We start from the raw sequence: 21,745 nt of genomic DNA, 5'->3' as shown, positions 1-21,745 counted from the left end.
TTAACCTTCTTGCTGTGAATGCATATGCAGCTAACTGTTGCTGTGTGTCCGTCCTGTGTCTGCACCATCATGGTGGCATGAATTAAATCTGAAGGACACATCACCTGACCCTGAACATAATAGAGACACACTCATTTCCTGCTCAAGGACAGCTGGCTCAATGATGGGTAATTATGCCAATATCCAGCCATGACCCATTTTAACCACGTGAGAGCGCAGACCTCAACTGTCCCGTCCTTACGTGGCAAAAAAACACACAAACAATCTGCTGAAAGAGACAAAGACAGAATGAAGACACAGCAGAAAAGCTGCAGATTACGTCAATAAAAAAATATAAAAAACAAAAACATAGCTTTGAGATAAAAAATGTGGATTACAAGAGCCTCAGGGCTACTGAACCTATTACTAATATATTCATAAAGTGATGCAGTTTATTTGTGCTCTGCTGGACATTTCTCCAAATGCCTCCTAGCCTAAGCTGGACTCAGACTACAGGAGTGTTTGGCTGGTTTAGATCCTGACTGAAGCAGCACACAAAGGAGAAATCTGCTTTCACACTGTGTGAGGTTTTAGTCACAATTACAGAATAACAAGACCCCGTTCACACTGGGGAAATCAACCCGGCTAGAGCAGGATTCGTATCTGGATATATCTGGATAGTGTTTTTCTGAGTCTGAACAACACGAACCCGGATATATCCGGATAGACCTCGATCCACCTCCGAGAGGTCTCTGTCTCTGTATACTCTGTATATTATGAGGCGCCACCTAGTGGTTTGGAGGACAACAAACAAGCCGGGTTAGGCCGGATTGAGTGCGGACCATTGACAGTAAAAACTATGGACAGAGCTTCCGTGACGTCACCCGTTTGTTTCTGAAGAGCCGTTTTGAGTCTCAGTGGGAGGTTCCGGGACGTGATGACCGCCGCCATGTTGGCAGCGTCACGTCAATTAAAACTCCAAATATGGACAAAGAGGGGGAGCACGAGCGGGGTTTAGGGGGGCGGGCGATCGTGGGAGCAGGAAACTCACGCTGTAATACGGCAACTGTCTGTCACTCAAGCGGCAACGCCCATAATTAGGCGCAATTTTAAGTCCGAATACAATTGAAACGAGTGAGTTGTAAAAAAATTCACCCCCGTACAACTGACACTAGAAGAGAACCTATCATCTGAGACCACAGAGATTTTTTGTACCAGGCTGTAAACATATTCTTTTCTGCTGTGAAATCGGCCATTTTAACATGGGAGTCTATGGGAAATTACTCGCTTTTGGAGCCAACCCCCAGCTGTTGCGGCGTGAATTACAAGTTTTGACACTTCCGCATGGGCTTCCACTTTGAGCCCCGAAGGTTGCCGCTTGGTGCGGACACGCGTGTGTGATAGCCAGATTTGAAAATAGGTCTGAACGTATCCATCTGGATTCAATTCTACTCTAGCTGGATTGACTTTATCCAGTGTGAATGGGGCCTAAATGAGAGCCAGGAAAACATTATTTTTAATAAGGATTTTTACCCCCCAAAAAAGAGAATATTCAACAAGTCTCTGGACTGAGCACAAATTTGGAATTTCTTGGACCGTGTGGGTTCACAATCACTCAATTTAATTCATACAATCTAATGGTGCATTTCTCTCTAACTGTACTCAGCTCTACAAACACTGCCAGCAGATATAATGGTGATTAAATGTCTCTACTTTAGTGCAGATGTGCTTTGGAGAGAACTTTAAACGGTTCACTCCAGTGCTTATTAAATTTTCCATGACAGCATGGACTCTCTACAAGATGGAGGATTTTTTTTTTTTTTGCACCGGGAAGCGACAGCAGATGCAGAATTTATAAAGCAGACTTTTAATCAAATCATCCTGACAAGTGGCTGACATAAAGTGAATAATACTGAGCCTGATGCTGCGGTGTGTGTGGTTTGTTTGGAGGGGCTTGTTTTCCAGCATTAATAATGTTGTGTTTGCAGAGAGGAGAGGAGAGTGAGAGAGGCACAGAGCAAGTCCAAACAGGTCTCACAAATTTAATTATCTTCTAATTTCCTTTTGATGAAAAAAAACTCACACTCACAACTGCAATTAACAGCTGTGAGTGTGGAGCTTTGAAGGCCTCTGATATAGCCTCTAACCACCCTGTAGCTTCTATCGTATTGTGTCGTGTCTCTCACACTTTCGTAGGTATTAAAAAATATTAAAAAATATATTCAGTACATGTTGCTGACGAACAGCTGTATTAAATCCTGCGACACAGGCCTCTGCCACATTTTCTGTGTCCAGTTTGTCTTCCGTCAGGCTGAAAGGTAACCCGGACCGTCACCTTCTCTACAGCTTAATCCTCACAGCAGGGAATCTTTCAACCTTCAGCCTCACTGCGCTTTAATCAAAGATACACATCATGTCCTCCACGGGCTGCTTCAGGGAGCAGCTGAGAACAAACCTCATTCATCTCTGTCACATCTCCAACTATATGATAATGATGCGCACAGTTTGTCTGTTGTCTAAGGTATGTAAATCAGACTGTGAGTCAGTGTGGCTGTGCCCTTCAGTGTGTGGCAGGGAGGATTTTTCATGATCTGCATGTCAATGTTTTTATAATGTATGAATCTGTGCATGTAATATTTAGTGGATTTCTGGTCTGCTATATGTTGCTATAGAGAATAGCACCCCTACCAGACTGTAGGTGCACTGTTTATCCAGGCTATCCAATCAGGGATAATGTAGCCATGAGAAGACGGCTAAACATGGCTGAAACAGGCACACAGACCTTAATTAACTTAAGTTGCTCTGTTTACATTGCTATGCTCCATCCTGAGGCCAACTGTGTGTAAAATCTCTGCACACTCACAACCAAAAAAAAACAGCAGAGAAGCTTGTTGCAGATTGAAAACGTTTGTGTCAGGTCTGTTTTAATCATGATTAATGGAGGATAAAGGAAGAGAAAAAGCACTGGTCCAACCTTCCTTCTTCCTTTGGGCTCAGTGGTAGAACAGGGTTGTCCAATAATCGGAAGGTTGGCGGTTCGATCCCAGCTCTGCCCTAGTCATTGTTGTGTGTCCTTTACCCGCATTGCCTCCAGTGCACTCACTGGTGTATGAATGTGTATGAATGAATCGGCGGTGGTCGGAGAGGCCGTAGGTGCACCTTGGCAGCCACGTCTCCGCCAAACAACCATGTACATTTAGAAATCACCTTTTCTGTCATTTTGTATTTGATGACATGCTGTATCCTGGCGTCTCCTGCTTTCACCTCCAAAACTTTTTTTTTTTTTTTCTACTTCTCCTTTCCTCCCAGTAGCAGTGCTGTAATTAAAAAGTCAGAGTTTCCACTGGCAGGCCCTTCAGGGACTTGATGTGTAATATATACATTAGCAGTCAGGTGTTGCAGGCAGAAAGGTATCCCTGCCATCAGCACTTTGTTGTTAAAGCCAAAACTGCTGCCGCTGCACAAAGTGGGCTGAGGTCAGTTTGTAATAACAGGTAAGTTATTAAAGGAAAACCTGTGAGCATTAACATACTGTAGTACAGACAAAACACCTTGAAGAGGATGCAGCTTTCAACTCCTTTCAAGGTGGATGATTCTAGTAAAACATGTTGTGCGTCTGAAGTAAAAAAAAACAAGATATATATATATATATATATATTACTTACTACCCTTTACAGATCAAAACAGGAAAAAGAGTTGTCTGTGAAATAGTTGGAGCCATAATACCAACTTCTCAGACTGTTGATTGTTATCATAAATAGATAAGGAAAACGTATGCCTTTGTAAATTCTTTGAGGGACCCAGAAGTGATAACATCTCAGCAGAAAAGCTTAAAAAATAAGTGTGAATTTTGTCCTTTAATGTTTGTTTTTCTCTTAGAGGAGGGGCAGGTTTAAAGCACAGAGTGACGGAAAAAATAATGCAGATTATAGTAATCTGTCCTAAAAGGTGTGTAAATACGATTCAGCATTACAACAACAAAAAGGTGTTTATGCCCCACAACACTCCACAGGGGAGTAACAAAACCAAAGTAGGCACTAACCCTCTCCAGACTGCAAAATGTCATTTTCCCCGCCTGTTCCTCCACACAATGGAGAACCACAATCGCACAGACCTTCTATGTTGGCCCGCTGTATGAGAGTCTGTGGTAGCTCACAGCTGAGTGATAAATTATAATCCAGATTCAACAATAGACGGGTTTTGGAAAACAGTGTTTATCTGCTAGAAATCCTGGTTGTTACATAAGATGTACAGACATAGATAATACTGTGAGGGCTTAAACATAGTCTGAGGAGCTGACTGTGATAAAACACCTCTGCAGGTTTGGTAAAAAGCCACTAAAAATCTGGTGAACTAATGGACGCTTGTAATGACTTTATATTGAAAAATAGCTTAAGCAGATGGAGCGCTTGTGTCTGCGGTGAATCGATGACCCTGTGGGGAGAAAAAGCTGGACGTTTATTGAGAGAACCGCTTTTCTATTTTCATTCAATTGGTGTTTCATTAGTTCATTTGTGGACAGGGATTGCAGTCCCAACCAGACCGCCGTCTGCTCTAGTGGACACACACACACACACACACACACACACACACACACACACAGTATGAGTGTCTGTTTAATGGGCTGGGAGGCAGCAGTGTGATGATTTCCCTGGAGAGTGAGCCACCGTGAGCAAAGGGAACAATGACTGCTGCAGAGCCACAGGTAGGCCAGCGTGGCACCGCAGAACTAGGAAGGAACAGCTGCCCACCGACCCCCCTGGGAAGTGCAGTCGGCACGCCGAACGGATGGCTCAGGTGTGCTAGACACACAACAGGACCTTTCAATACATCTACTGTGGCACCTACTTCAGATTCTCTGCCGCCTGCTGCCCTACCACTTACCACAAGCTCCTCACCAGACTGGACCTCTGTGTCTCTGTGTGCAGCCACATCCATCAGGAGGACTTTATTCACATACAAAACTCCACATGGTTTCATTTGAAAAAAGAAAAGAAGATCCATCCTCAAGGCAAACTTAAGACAGCCACTCTCTTCTAGTGCAGGGCTGTAGGGGACTGGATCCATGCTGGTTGCCAGTCAATAGCAGGGGCCCACTTGTATACACACCTATGGCCAGATTCCCCAGTAAAGCTAACATGCACACCTTATTGTGTTGCCTCATCCAATAATTGGACTGATACAGCCACAAAAGTCAGTGTTAGGATGAAGGGCTGTAATTTCATACTGTAAGTTATAACTGTAAGTCCTTTTATTCCTTCTATGTTCTACATCACGCCTTTTATTTCAACCCTCCTTGAACATCTGAGGAAGCTGCTGAGGCCAGCAATCCTCTCCTGAGTTTGTGGAAGTGTAGAGTTAAAAAGGCAAGGTGGAAGCAGCTCTATATCCTCGGCTAGCCACAGGCGACAGAAAATGAAAAGAGAGGAGTAGTGAGGGGGACATACAGTGCATCACCACATCCGACTAGAGATGGAGGAGAGAGAAAAGGAAACGTCCAGGCCCTCAGGGGGCCGGGACAACCTGCCAACCTGCTTAGGATGACAAAACCAGTGTCATCTCTGAAGCCACTTCATACTTTACGTTTTTATGCATAGAAAATCCCTACATTTTTTAATAAGTCCTTGTCAGAGTGGCACCTTTTTCAAAGGTCTCTTGACTTATAGGATCACAGCAATGAATGCACGACTGAGGAGAGGAGAGGAGACAGAGGAGAGGAGAGGAGAGGAGAGGAGAGGAGAGGAGAGGAGAGGAGAGGAGAGGAGAGGAGAGGAGAGGAGAGGAGAGGAGAGGAGAGGAGAGGAGAGGAGAGGAGAGGAGAGGAGAGGAGAGGAGAGGAGAGTTTCATTACTTTCATTACTGGCAGAGACGGAGATGAGAAGTGGAGCGAGTGAGATCGGGGGAGGTGGGAGGCAGACTGGGAGCTTGTAACGCCATCTCCACGCTCTGCTGGCCAAACAGGAGCTGATAGGGCAAATGTGTTTCTGCTCAGGTGCATTGAATTATTAAACAGACAGCAAGAGAAGAGGCCAGCGAACATCAGCCTGGCTGACTGTGGCTGTGGATGAACCAGTCACTCTGTGGTCAGGTGTGTGTGAGTGTGTGTGTGTGCACGTGCATGTGTAAAAGCCTATGGTTATCTGTGAAACACTGAATGATGTAGTGAAATGTCCTCTGCGGCATTGAAGGCTCACCCCCTCAAAATAGCATCTACATGTGTTACTAGAATATTCTACACTAAAAGACTCCACAAAGCCTCATGTGTTACCGCCAGTTGTGAAACCTCTGTTCCATATCAGGCCTGAAAGACTCCTGATCCACTCATGCACATGTTCTGCTGGAAAGTAGAAACAGTGAATCTTTTTCCTTCTCATATTCAGGCCAGCAGGAGCCAAGCAGAAAGGAGGACAGGTGAGCTGCAAAGAGCATCTATAAATGTGCACTATGTAGCATTAAATCTAGCTCAGTTTGATCGTAGCTCTACTGACCAAAAAACAGGCAACGTTCTGCCCTAAAACCTGTAAAGAAATGCTTCATACAAGCAACAGGGTTTTAAGACTGGACTGTTTCTTTGAAATGATTTTTTTTGTACAAATAGTTTTTGACTATATTATTTATCATATAAAAATAATGCTGCTGAAATTAATGTTAGCAATTCTTGCTATATTTTTGAACAACTTAACAATAAAACCAGATAATATGTCAAGACGTGTTGCCAAACTATCCATCCTTCCACATTAAAAGCTCTCCTGATGTATCTATGAAGAAAAAATGATTAATCTCCTCAGTTTATCTTTTATATGTCACATCAGGGTTGTAGCACTCATTGATCGACACTAGAAACCAGCAAATGTGTAGGTAACAAGTGCTGTGGCGAACTACACGAGGAGACACTTCTTATGAGGAAGACGAGTACACACTTGCTCTGAAGGTGAGAGGGTGCAAAGGATGAACATGCTCGAGCAAGTAAAAGGACGTCACAAAGGTCTAACAGGAAGAGCAGCTACACTTCATACTGAGGAATGTGTTGATTATTTTTCTGTATGTCCACAGAATAAGATAAAAATATAGAGTAACCTGATGATCAACAAATGATGAGAATAAAAGTGTAATCATAGCTGGAGAGCTACAGCGTGGAACGACAGCCTCTGCTGAGCCTGTTCGCCTGGTGTCTTAGTTACTTAGTCCTGCTGTGCACATGTGCACGCCGCTGTAATAAATAACAGGAATTGACGTTAATCAGCATACATCCTTCAGGAGGCTGCTGATGGGAATACTGATCTGACACGCTGGTCTAATGAGAGGAGGGGGAGTCAGCGAGGGGGGGGGGGGTGAGGACGGAGCTAAGACCAGGGATCATAAAACACATCATAACACTGAATAAAGCCTGTAATCCTATGGACATCGTTTTTGGCCAGAGAACTCTGGAAAATTAGCTGAATAACAGTAAAGACGCTTATTGACTGTGTTTGTATTTAGTATTGCAGATATACATAATATAATTGAGCAAAGGCTTTTTTTATTGGAGGCACACAAACTAATTTTCCTTCTTTTCATGTCAAATAAATAATAAGAATTAAAGGACTCAGGATTTAGAGCAGCTAATAATTGCTGTTTTCCTCCGCACCACTAGAGTGTGCTGCATGGACGACATCAGTCACATTTGTCCCGTCTGGCTCCCTTTAAAGCAAAAACACGTTAAACTAACCCACGCTTTGTAGAAGGAGCTTTTGAAGTCTGCTGTCCTTGAAGCTGCTAAATACAGCCTTAAAAAATGAAATAATTCTAATGCATATTTAATGCATCAATTCATAAATACAGTGTGACATAATGAAAAGAGTTAAAAGAACATCTGGGAATGTTTTCTCCACTCAAACAATTAAACGTTTAAATTCTTGTTTTTCTCTGTCTCTTTCTCCTGCAGCAGATGGACTGATGGACCATCATTTGCTGCAACTTGTAACTCAACTTCCATTAATAATATGATTATTATGATTAAGCACCATCAGACTCTGACTGTGTAGTTTTTGTCAAATCTACTGAGGGGTTTTGTGTTTCAGAGGGTTTAAGTAGGCACTTTAACACATAAAAACTTGCCTTGCTATTATATCTGAAAAGCTTAAGTCAAAGAAAATCGCATTGGCATATTAGCTGCGACTTGTTTCCATCTTAACCTGTGTGACCTCCAGCCTGCTCCCTCATGTCACACGCCAGCCAAATCTCTAATCTTTGCTTTCAAACTGCGACAAAGAAAGCCTGCTGCCTCTCTCTCTCTCTCTCACAACTCACTCGCTCCCTGACTTCAGGGACCGATGATGAAGGAGATGGAGAGTGAGGAAGGGGGAGCGGAGCGAGAAATAGAGAAGGTGATAGGGGGAAAGAGGGAGAGAGAGAGAGAGAGAGAGAGAGAGGGGTCGCTGTGTGAGTGATAAAACGCCACAGGCAGCCTTAATGAAAAGCCTCTCGTGGCGATGGAGAGATTGCCTGTGGAATGGGCTGCTGATTGGAGAAGCAGCAGCTTGCTGTAGCATGCAGACTAATTAAAGTATCGAAGGGGTTGGGGTGACAGAGGGGGAGATTAGGCCTGCTCCCAGTGTTAGTTGAGCTAAGGAGAGCTGGACAAAATACACCTTACAGTTGGGACAAGTGGGAGGGCTGGGATGATGGTAACATGATACTGCACGGCTGTGAAGCCACGTTGAGCCTATGCTGAACTCCCATGTGTGCGCTGTTGTTGTCTAAAGCTCCATCAGAACATAACAGAAAGCAGCTTTAAAGCCAGTTTGAATGTTCGCTCACTCAAATCACATTCATTTTCAGGAACAGTGTTCCCATTACTCCAGACGGGGAACAGATCTCGCTGACAGCCACAACAATTTACTCCATAGCGTGTAGTTAGAATGAAAACTGTCCACAGTGAGGTCTGTGTTTTATCTTAATAAACAGAGACATTGTCTCTGGAAATAAAGGTTGCTGCTGATGCTTTTAGATGTAATTTGAACTGAAGGCAGAAATCTCAGACAGACATCTCCAAATGTCTGAGTAAATGAATCCAATATTGGATGGCTAGATACCAGTGGAAGCAGATTACTGCAGCACCATGTTGTTTTTTTTTTTGATAAACTGATCTTTCGTATTGCTACGAAAGTGCTACTTTGGACAATGACAAGAATAACTGCAGTGTAAGTGTCATGTTTAAAATGCCATTAGTTTAAATGTCAGAACTCTTCAGTCACTGGTGACAGTCAGCATTAGAAAATGTGGGGCATTTCTGGGCCTGAGTTGACGCACAGGTTTGTCTAAAAAGTAAAAATGTTAGTTCCACGATGACTGGAAGATAAGTTAAATGCATCTAATAGTGAGAAGAAGTTGGTCAAAATCTGCAGACTTTTCCCATTGGAGCCAATGACCTGCAGTCTCTTAAAGGGCTGAACCTATTTGACACAGATACAGGAAGTCTGCCTCCAGCAGCACTCTAGCAGTGTCCCAATTCTGGGGCTGCATCCTTAGAAGGACACATTTGCAGAGCAGTTGCATCACCCCAGCGTGACAAGACAAGAGTCCCACTTCACGGGTTGCTTCAAGAGCATCCCAGGTGGATCCTTCGCTGCCCAACATATCCCAGGATTCACTGGGTGGCAGCGCCAGCTGGACACTTGTTATGCACGTAAGCTTTTTATGTATCTATGACATACAGACCTCTGTGGACCACATCCGAAAAAAATCGAATCGTATCTGCTGAGCTGATGCACAATGGTGGGTGGTGCCTGTTAAAGCTGACCAATCAGAGCAGACATGGCTTCACCCCTTCTTCCTGTTTTATATCTTGAAACAAACTGCGTTCTGCAGCCGTTTCATTAACAAACTGCTTTGTTTATGCTGTATATGTACGCCTAGAAGTCGTATCTTTAAAATCTTTTCCACCTAAAGCTCCACTGTAAATCTGCTGGACTCATCTGGAGCCACAGCAGAGAAAGCAGACAGTGCATCAGTGATAGCAGGGACACTGGACTCATCATCATTGATCTGCTTCAAGGTGAAAAAGAAGAACACCTGAGCCAGGACAGGAGGGAAGGTGTGGACGAGCGTCTGACATATGAAGAGCAAATATATAGAGGAGACAAAATATCAGGCTGATTGGACACCTGGAAAGACAGAGGGGGTCAAAGGTCATGCAGAACGCTGTCAACCTGTCACCGCTGCAGCTTCTCCGTGTCTAAATGTGTTTCAGCTCACTCGGCCGGACTCTGCAGTCACCGGTGGACATGTTCACATGCGAATCATTATTTTTTTTTTTCCTCCAGTCTGTCACAGTAATATTAGAAAACTTCCTTCACTGTTTGCTTTTCCAGCTTTTGACTTTGCTGTGTCACTTCGTGCTGTGCTGCTAAAACCACATTTTTTCCCCACAGGATTAATAATGTGGCTGCCTGTCTGTCCATCAAAATGCTGAGAAACAACTCCTTCCTGCTGGCATCTCAACACCCAACAGCACAAAAATACCAGGGTATGATGAGGAAGGAACTCATTAGTGAGTGGCATTTAAGATGCAATCCTGCAACACGAGCAGGGGATTTATAATATCTACACGGAGTGATTGACAACTTCTAAACTAGTGGAGTTTCAGCGAGCCTCTTAACAAAACAAACCGTGTGATTAGAGATTCATTATGCAATCCAATGCAAACGTTAAGTGCAAATCTATTTTTGGTATTTGTCTGACCAAAATGGCAACAAGGAAACAGCAACAGCCCCTTCTAGCCGACTGAGACGTGTGCAATAAATAATGAAACGTAAATCCACGGGGCAGTGATTGATGTATGAACACTGCATCACACAGAGCGGGGAGTCAGACTGGTGTAAGGTGACCTCAGTAAGTTGTTTTAGGGAGAATTCTTTTTTCATCTTTGTGGAATAACATAGAAGCCATAGCTGCTATTTTTTTTTTAAACATATTTCCCTCCTGCTGCTGTGGTGCATCCCTTCTTTGTGGTCCCCTACATGTGGTGAGCCATTTTCTAGGCTAGTCTTTGACACGTCTTCACCATGCTCTCAGAAGGAGCGAGTGTTGCCACCATGTCTTCCAAAGGTGATAAGCCTCTGGGGAGACTGCACAAAGGTCGTCCATGTTTTTCAGACACTGCTGACTGACTAATAAAAAAAAAAAAAAACTAATTTATATTTATACTGAAGTCGTTGCTTTTGTGACACAGATCACCAAACTTCATAGTATAACAGATTCTGTTAGGGCAAGCGGCGCTCACAACGTGGCCGCTCATTGTGACAACAAATAAATCACAAATCGAAAAACAAAAAAAACAAAATAAAAGCTCTGATTTCTCATCAAAAATTCTAAAGAGTTTATATATATATATGGTGTATCCTCACTTTGTTTCCTTATAATGATAAAATACGTGACATTCATGTAATTGCATTTACCATATGATTATTAGGCACACTGATAATTACAGCCATATTTACATAAAACATTATCTGTCAACTCTATCTTATGTTATATGTTTTGTCTCAATATTGGCTGAAGAATTGCATTAAAAACATGACAAACGCAATCAGCATCAAGTAATAAGAAGCTATAGTGTCATCAAGTATGTCCACTAAATATGCTGATGATGTTTGAGTATTTATTATACTATCAGCACTTCAATAATCAATTTCATATCACAATAATATTCATACTGTCACATTGTGACATCCTTTCTATACTTGTGAAGCTTTTAAAGCACGTTTTAAAGTCATAATACTTTTGGGATTGACGTGCCCCCTGTGTGCATTCTGTTAAATACCTTGACGGGTTTCTTGCGTGATGACTCTGCCTCGTTGTTCTCGGCCTCCTCGTGCTCCTTGCTGCCTTGGGGCAGGTTGGAGTAGTTGGCCAGGCTGCTGAGAAGAGATGACACCATGGGGCTGGTGTCCATCTCCTCCTGCAGGGACACAGACAGACAGACAGACAGGAGAGCTGCAATCAGCATCATCATTCAGCCACTCAAATGAGCTCCATGACATCACAGGAGTGCTTGGTGGATCACATGAGGTAAAGGACTATTCCTCGTACTGCACTAGCGCCCCTTTCCTCACCATCTGGAGCAAAGAAAAAGTGCTCATACAATGAAATGTTTTTACTTGTTCAATCTAGAAATCCCGCTGAGAACACAACGTAAATACATTTGTGCAGCGCTGAGGCAAATTGCCTAGTTGAAGTTTTCTCCTGTAGCAGTGTGAGGTTTGCTTGCATTAACCTGAGGTTCCCACATGCCCTTCACGCAGTAATTACCCTCATTAATCGATGTCACAGCCCCTATTCAATCATTGAATTGCGAGAACGAGTGTATCCTGCTCCTTCCTAACACACCTGATTGTGTGTGTGTGTGTGCAGAGTATTGAATTGTACCTCAAACAAGGCCATGTTCTTGCCGTCATACTGCTGGCTCTTCTCTGCGGCAGCATCACTGCTGTTGATGAAGGGGCTGCTCTCCTTGGGGTTACTGTCGCCTGGAAGAAACACACACACACACCTACTTTTAGACTGGCCTGAAATAAAACAGAGCACAGCAGAGACAGCAGAGAGAAGAACGCAAACGCCATTCTTCATGTCAGTCTTTTTTTTGTAGGCTTAAAGCAACTTTAACGAACAAGCAGACTTTTGAAATGAGTGACTTTTTATTTATTTATTGTTTAAGTGAAGAAAGACACACAGACGGAGGGCTCCAAGTAAAGGCTGTGTGCCAGAAGAGGAGGGAAGGCTCGTCGCCTCCATAAAGCGCCCAAAGTAAGAAATGCAGAGAAACAGAACCATACCTAATGGACTGTGCATTCACAATATGTGCAGTGCTATATATTCCATATGGCCATGGGAAGAACGCAAACTGGAACATTTCAATCAGTTATTCACTACACTGATAAACAACGACATCGGAGGAAATGTTTTTTTTTTTTTTACCCTTAAAACACAGAGCGGTAGAAGCAGCGTGATGTTATTTAGGTGACAGCTTGCTGAAGGCATCATGAGAAGCATCTGTCCGCAAGTTCACAAACCCAGACACAAATCCTCAAAACAAACAGTACTGACAGGGCAGCCAGCCGCTCCTGGCAGATTTATCGATTCTCATTCTCAGAGATCATTGACAAGTGCATTGATTTCCAGTTGATGTATGAAAATGAATTACAAACATCGGGCGTTGTTCAGTCGATGTTTTTGCAGTGTGATTGCTCCGTTTGAAAAGCAGGCAGCTGTTACCAACTCAGCCAGATGTTGGTTTTGTCTCCAGTAATTGTCATCTTCAGACATTTAGAACTGAGCGCAAAAAATGTTTGAATTACACATAAATATTATAAGAAGAATACAGTTGTATGTCATGTTTCATGCTGTATTTAATTTTAATTTTTTGTCATGTCATGTTTGAGGTATCATCATGTAATAATGACAATATGACTCATTGGTCACTTAATGTGCAATTAGTAACCATTAGATGTCCCGATCCGATCACGTGATCGGAAATCGGGCCTGATCACGTGATTTCAGACTCGATCGGAATCGGACGTTACCTCCCGATCAGGACTCGGATATATATTTATTAGGGCTGTCAAAGTTACCGCCTTCTGTGCAGGGTGGCTCTGTGTCTTGTAGTGTAGTGGTATGACTGCTGCATGTGTGAAATGTCCTAGCTTGGGAAGGCTGAGGCATTTAAAGTTGGCGGGAATGTGTTGCGGGCAGTTTGGCGAAGCAGCGCACATGTGGAAATCCACAGTCGATGTGACAGCAATGAACAGTCAGCGTGAAGCGCTCTACACACACACGCACACACGAGTTTTGCCTAAATCGGATAGGGACTCGGACTCGAGGGCCAAAAAACCTGATCGGGACATCCCTAGGCTATATACATATATACTGTTGTCTACCTTAGATAAGAATATGTACAGGTATGAGCTCAGCTGATTAGCATCTGTATCTGTATGAGTAACTATGGCAACGGGTTTATCAATGCGTAATCTTGCCCTGATGCTTTAAATTAAAGCTAAAACATGTGACCTACGAAACACAAAACAGATCGGAAACAAAAGGCGACACTGTACCGCTGTTTCCTTTAGTTCAGACCATACCAACAGATCTGCAGTGTGTGAAAGTGTGTGTAACAGAAAACCCTTCAGGCTGCTCAAATGAACGATGTGCCACTTTCATCAATCAAACATTTGAAAGTGATCGACCTGTCAGACAAGCGACAGGTAACACCTCGCAAACAGAGGAATCATGATGAGTGTGACGAATCAGCAATATTAATTAGAAAAGTTTAAAGCCAGTGACCCCCCCGAAGCCTCATAGAAATTCTAAAGGAATACTGTCTGCTTCTCTACAAGTCAATATTTAGAGCCTTAACCTTTAATTTTCCTTAGTACTTGAACTGCTTCCTGACCAGACATTCGCTCTCGTCTCAAAATAATTAAATTCAGAATCACTTTATTCACCAAGTACACTGAAGGTCTCGGTGGCGAAGACAGCGCAGAGTAAACTGTCTTTTTTCGTGCCTTCCCCTTTGAGCATCTCTTGAGGGAGACAGCAGATTGCTCTCCCTCTGGCTCTCGGTCCTGTCTTGGACTGAACACTGCGAGACCGAGTTATTTATAGCCAGGATGGTGCAGCCATGTGCCATGACGTCGGGCCACGGCTAACAGCCGGCACACTGTTCGACAGAGACGGAGCAATAGGGCCACTCAGACGGGGACGCTGGGACCAAAAAAAAAAAAAAATGGGGTCTGTGCATGAAGATTCGGGCATGAACAGAGCACAGAAAGAAAAAAGCAGTAGAGAGGTTAACACAAAGAGGTGGAAAGCACCAGAATGAGGGTGTAGATGAGGAGAGGGAGAGAGACACAGATAGATAGGGCGCGAGTCAATGGTGACAGGGAGAGAGACACAGGTTCAGACAAAGAGGAGGCAGCCAGAGCTGAAATGGAAACCTGCAGAGGGAACAGAAAGAAACACACACACAGACACACACCGACACGCAACTCCGTCTACAAAAATGTAAAAAGCTTCTGCAGCACTTAAGGTTCAGCTCAGCTTGACCTGCAGGTTAAAACATACACAGCTGGTAAAAGGGAAGCCAGAGAGTCCCGCAGAGGGTTTTCAGAACACGTGGATTATTTAGCTGTTTTCTTCAGACTGTGCAAGGATGACACGACTCTGTGCATCACTTCATACAAATAATATTAGTGTTGTTGTACACGACAGAGATTAGACAGACCTCTGTGAACACAGATAAAGAGCTTAACAGAGAGCAGTGTGTACAGTTTACACTGCACGCACTGCTCACTGTACCTTATGTTATACATTTACATCTTTTTATCTTGATGTCATGATTCAAAGCGCCACAATCTGTAAACAATATTCTTAAAACAAAACGTCATCCAAGATTTTAAGGATTCTGGATTTGTCTGTCTGATTATTACGAATTTTTATAGGCTAATGGATTAAACAGTTACTTAAACATGTATGAATGTTGATGTGTAGTCTTCTATTAAAGTGCCTACAATGTAAAAAGTCTGAATAAGACGCCACTCTGAGGGACTTGAACTGACGGAATGAGTTTTTTATCAGCTGTATGTGATGAGTGCATGGCTGCACATGGATACTGCCTGTTTTTGCAAACCTGCATCAGTATGATCAGGTGTTAGCGAGCTGTGAGCCAAACAGCTGATGCACATTTACCACTGATGCTGAAACATGAATGAAACACCTGACAGTCAGCTGAGGCGACTGTGAGAACTCCTCACACCATGCAGCAATGCTTCGGTCTGCCAGATATAATCTATCATTATGCAACATGCACCTGTCGATGACGGCCAAAAAATGATGATGCACATTCCCCTCGTGCACACACACACATTTGTATATCTGCGAGGTAATGCCCCGAAGACAACTCCTTCATCCCGTCATTTATCCCTGCACGGCCCATTTCTCCTCATTGTCTAATAATTAAAAGTCCATCATCAAAGGAGTGATGGATGCCCTCTTTTTGGAAAGATGACAAAGCCCCAAAGAGTTTTCGCTCTGACTGCATCCCCCCAAACAGCTTATCCTTCCTCAATCTGATGGGATCTGTCCAACAATGGCTCTCACTATCAAAGCCTCTCCCTATCTATGGTCAAATCCAGAGCTTTACTGTTCACTAAGCATGTGATCGTCCTCCAAATCCTCCACCAAACAAAAACACCCAATCTGCTCCTCATGTTCTTATTGTTGACATGTTACAGTAACAGTACTCTGCACATTTACTGAAACTAAAACTAATTACTAACATCCACAGGAGGGAAATAAAGGAATGCGCTGCAATGGCGCCCCCTATAATGTATTAAATATTTTTAAGGGAAGCAGCAGCCTGACCACTTTTTAACTAAAGTTACAAAAATGATCTCAAACGTCAAGATGTACAAAAAAAAGCCTCTTATATCCTAAACCCAGCAAGCAGTCTGCCATTTTGAAATAGCTGCCACTGCACTTTAACAAACTCCTCCTGCAGAAAGCATCCGATCTACTTCAAATTTTCAACCTTCAAGACCTTGAAGATGAGAAGTTATCAAAAGCTCTTTGATCCATAGAACGCCATCGCTGCTCTAACCTTTCAAAGTCTGACATCTTGCCATAAAGCAGAGAGAAACTGTACAGCAGTTTGAAACCCTGTTGCATCTTTTAAGACCTTGATGATAAAGTTATCAAAAGTGTGGCTGTTCAATGTGAGGTTGCTTGTTTTTGCACACAACTAAAAACAAAATAATAACATCAAGTTTATACTGATATTATATAAAGAAACAGTGATTATTGATAAAGTTGGAATTTATAAATCCCATAAATAAGTGATGCATATTTAATATCACAGAAAAGTGTCTGTATTCCATCCTCAGTCTGTCTGCTGTGTTTTGTCTGTCAGTGTGAGCTCCACCAGGACTCAGGATGCGTCCTGTGTTTGAGTGTAAACAGAACTTTTAGTGTAAATGAGTGGAGGGCCCGGTTCACTGCTCTCACTCGGACCATTCACAGTTCTCCAAACGATCTTTGAACAAAGCCACCAAGGATTACTTGGTGAGAACTATTTGACTTTGTTTTATTGATCCTCCTTGTGCGGTGGTAAGTTGGTGACGGTCACAGTTATCGCTCTCTCTCTCTCTGCTGTGTCACGCTGCCATGCTGCTCTTTCTCTCTGAGGACTGACTTCAAGGGGAAAAACCAAAGAGCTGGATGTTGATGATGTTGATTATTGAGGAGCTGACTCAACTGAGGCTCTGGGACCACCTGTTGATTTGGTGTGTGTGTGTGTGTTGGTGCATATGCTTGGCTCAGGCCCCACTAATGGTGTTGTACAGCAGCAGAAGAGCGGATGCGGCCAATTAATCTTAGTCTGGGCAGAGATAGCTGGATTTCAGCCATTTTATGTGGAAATCAGGACACGCAGCGCTTCTGTGCTGAAGGAGAAATTAGGACTTTAAAATGCATCCAAAATTTATTCACAGCTACTTCACGTATGAAAGTAAACATAAACCATCTTTTTGGCTGTCAGTCAGCCTCACAGCGGAGTACACAGTGAGTGCATTAATTTGCATCCAGAAAGAAAATGTTACATCCGGTAGAAGAGTGAGTAAATTTAAAACGGAGTTAGTGGAACAGAAACAAACAATTAAAAAGAAAAGTTGGATTTTCTGGCTGTGTTCTCGCCATGGTGCACTGCCAAATCCAAGCAGGCCATGGGTTCACTCACTGATTCTCTGCATGTCATCACAGTAGCGCATTAATTCATGTCGACCAATCGATGCTATAGGTCTCTGTGTCTCAGCAGGGGGGGGGGGGGGGGGGGGGGGGGGCACTGGGTAGAGTCAGGTGAAGGATTAAGGTCACTGTAATCTAAAATTCCTGTCAAATCAGGATTGTCAGCGATTTAACATGTGCCCAAACAGAGCCATGTGCGACTCTGGATTTAAAAAAAAAAAAAATACAAGATGTCTAAATAGTGACCTACATGTAACCAATACTGATTTATTCAGATTAAGTTATGGACTTATTTTCTGTTTAAATGATTATTTATTCTATCAAATATCAGGAGAGACAATGCTCAAGGCATTTTAAAAACGGAACAAAAATATCCAAATATTATTATTTAGTACTTGGCAACAGTTATTTTTTTTTATCTTAACACATGGAAGATTAATTTAACAAAAACATCTATTTTTACTACGTTACGCATCACATTTAAATCTTCAAATATGTAAAATTAAAATGTGGATTTTAAATGATAATTTTCTTGGAATGACTACAGAAATGTGTAAAAATCTAATGAGATTAAGTGTGATATGAGTCAAAGATGATTAATGATGACATTAAATTATTGCCCAGCCTCAAAGCCAGAAATTGACTGTTTAAAACCACATGTATTATTTGACTTTATTCAGTTCTGACAGACCACGTTTGCCCGGCTATACGAGGTGATTATCGATCATGTTCTCTGTGCAAATGTAGACATCTATTTATAACAACGAAGGCAGGAATGAGTGAGAGGTGCCTCTTTGTTTTTATAAGTGATTTACACACTTTCAGACAAACACACATAATGTACAGAGTAAAAAAATAGCAGCAGCATATTGTTACATGACCGCATCTGCCCACACAGACAGTCATAAACAGATACACTCTCCTCCCTCCGCTCATGGCTCCACCACCACATCAGAGACACAACAGCCTTGTATAACGGGATCTCACGCTCTGCGTTTCCTCTCCCACTCTCTCCCCTAACTATCCGTCTTTATTCTTCGTCTCTGCTGCCCGTTTCCTCTGTTGATGCTGTCTTTTGGTCACATGTGTGTGGGAAACACTGTCTACGTAACAGCGCTCTGCTCCTCTCCGTGCTGCAGGACAGCACCTGTTCACTGATCAGTATTCAGTGTGGTGCTGCAGCTCTGTATGAATTTTAATGCAGTGCTGCCTCGCAGGCTACGACTTTGACACAGTCCCTTCTCCTCAGCTCCTCAACATCTCCAGCAGAGATCCTCGTTCCTGATTGGCCCCCGAACTGATGGTGAGCTGATTGGCTGAGAGCAGTGGGAGGCAGGAGGATGCCTGCATGTTCATGATGGTGTACACAGTAGTTCTTAGCATGTTGACCGGGGCCTCCTGCGCATGTCACTGTCTGATGTCTGTTGATAAATGGGTGGATTCGGTCCAGTCCCCCCGCCCCCCCGTAGCTCTGCACGTCAGGATTAATTCTTGTTAAATGGCAGGCCCCTGCAACGCCTTTCCAGCAGCACCCTTTCTATCTGGCATCAGGCATAGAGGGTGATGGTGCGCAGGAGGAGACTGACAGTCAAATACAGCTAAGCTATCCCTCCCTTATTTACTTGTTAGTCTCTGCTACTACCAGCCGGCCAAAGGAATATCCTGACGATGTGCACATGTTGCAACTGACTCAACCACGAAAGGCAGATTCTAATTTTTATTCACTGTAAATCATATTTCTTTCATAAGCTCTTATCTTTCTATGACATAATTTAATTTTTTCTTCTGCTTCTGTCTTCGCATAGCCATAACGTACTGTTCAATAATCTCCAGCCCTGATATACGATAGAGAAGAATCTCCTTCCATTTGACATGAAATCACAGATTACATAACATTCAGTACAGTGACTGAAGTGCTGTGGATTTCTATACATCAGATAGCAGGAAATAGAAAGCTGCCAGGCACAGTTAAAGTGGTTCAGACAACAGATGTGCTGCTGGGGACAAAAGACATTCTGGTTTCTGCAGGATGATCAGAAACATCAGCAATCTAAAATTAGTCTTACAGTCTAATAAACACAAAAGGACTCACTTTGTAATGATTCATTTAAATAAACACTGGCAATCATTAAAGTAACTTTTATGTATCTGTCTCCTACGTCAGCATCAGCCCTGATGAACAATAATCACTAGAACCACAATCTTTCCCTCAACCTGACAAAGACGTATTGCTTAAATAAACATTGTGTGAAACCAAAGAAGAAGGTTCTGTTAAGCAGCCAGTACGTCTTTTAGGTGAAGATATTAGAGAAATGTGGAGATTACACAGCATACCATCCCATCTATTTCTGCAGCTTAGGGACGTCTACTGACATTACACCAAACCACAAAGCATGATAAAAGTTTGTTGATGTGGCACTGACCAAGTGTCAATCTTTGAGAAGTTAGACTACGTTGGTCGTCCTATAGGTTATTATGCAATCAACAAGCAAAACAACACACTAAACAAGACCTAATGGGCAAATGTTCAGAGAACACACATACACAATCCTCTCCCTTGTCTTCATATGACTCCACTTCTCATTCAAAGTGCTGTAGCACAGGGGTGTTTAAACTTTTAAACCAAACATTACACCTGTCTGCTGTCATACCTCGGCTTGTTTGCCTGTCTAGCAGACTTACGCTGTTTGAAAGGTGTCAGGCAGGCAGCAGGCCCGCCTGCTATGAGGCGAAGCAAAAGACTAGCCAAGTAAAAAGCAGGCACGGTGAGCCGCGTTGGAGCCTGGCTATCAGACTTCCTCAGGTCATGGGCTGGCTATGGGAGTACAACCTGTGTCATGTCAGTCAGCGGATTGCCTCCTGCATGCATGAGAATGCCTGTGGGACTCACTTTAGCAGGTTGCCTATTGCTGCTGTAATTGGTGAGCCACAGAGCCTAACAGGGCTGCAGGGATGAAGGGAAAAAGATAAAAAAAAAAAAAAAAAAGAATCGCGTGGGTGGAGGTGAGGGAGTGAGAGCAGCGGGTAGGGAACAGGACTGAGTGGGAAGAGAGGTGAAGCTGGGTAGGATTATACACTGGTGAGGTAATTGGTTGAGGAGCAAAGGTGTCCCACACCTGCTATCTTTTTGCTTTTTTAGGAACAGCGTAGCCAGAAGAAAGACACATGGGCAAAGGAGCAGGGAGCTGGGAGGGAAGAGGACGTGGTGGGATGGGAGAAACGATAGCAGCTGGGAGACTGACATATTTTCATGAGGTCATGGATTAAAAATTCACCCCAACTTATCACATGCCAGGAAACCAATTTAACTCGGAAACATAATTTCCTCCTGGGCGCTCTGGTGCCAGGTCCGGACGTGGAGCCAAGCGCTATCACACTTTTATTACATTTGGCACATTTTTGGACAAGGGGCTTCTATAAGAGGGTTCAGCAGCCTGTGACAGGACGAGAGAGAGAGGCATCTTGGCTTGAGTCAGAATATGAGCGAGGGAGAGGGAAAAGACGAGGGAGAGGGATCCAATTCCCTGCAGCAGAGCCGTATAGATGGCAGCGATGGTTTATGTGATGGCTACGTCTGATCGAAGGTGACAGGGCTATCATCTCACCAGGTCTGCAGTATTCTGGCTCTTTGATGGAATGCTGGAGGTGTGAATGGAGGTGCAAATTAACACCTGAGAGTCTTCTCTGCTGACCAACACCCCTCCTGGCTACTGCCAAGTTCCCCATCTTCCCCATTCTTGACTTTGAACCGAGAGAGGAAGCAATAAATCCAATGCCCAGAGGACAGCAGGGGGAGGGTGCGTCCTCCTCTCCTTTCTCTGCACCTTCCCTCATTTATTTCATTCTCTGGTCTTCTGCTCTGCAGGTGTGATACCACATCCCTGTGGTCTCCTCTCTCACACACCTTTTTCCTTCCCACCTCTGTCTTTTCTGCCCTTATCCTCACCTCTCAAGTCTTTTTTCCGCTAAAACCTTTCTCTCCTCCAGAGAA

General features: G+C 43.4%; 1 protein-coding gene across 3 annotated transcripts in view; it reads right to left on the bottom strand.

The window, feature by feature from the left end:
• The window catches only part of LOC114435587 (solute carrier family 12 member 5-like), a 129,905-nt gene that overhangs the window by 26,694 nt on the left and 81,466 nt on the right, over positions 1 to 21,745 (bottom strand). For 2 of the 3 annotated variants that reach the window (XM_028405378.1, XM_028405379.1), the window contains exons 2-3: positions 12,388 to 12,488; positions 11,783 to 11,920 (exon numbers count right to left, since the gene is read on the bottom strand). In XM_028405378.1, coding sequence (XP_028261179.1) covers positions 11,783 to 11,920; positions 12,388 to 12,488 — 239 coding nt within the window. Of the gene's footprint in view, positions 1 to 11,782; positions 11,921 to 12,387; positions 12,489 to 21,745 lie in introns of those variants that run through there. The other variant, XM_028405380.1, reaches the window with a different exon arrangement.

Source organism: Parambassis ranga, chromosome 5, assembly GCF_900634625.1.
Source record: "Parambassis ranga chromosome 5, fParRan2.1, whole genome shotgun sequence".
NCBI lineage: Eukaryota > Metazoa > Chordata > Actinopteri > Ambassidae > Parambassis > Parambassis ranga.
Note: the sequence above shows the minus strand (reverse complement) of the source record. Positions and strands in the feature narration are given on the sequence as shown.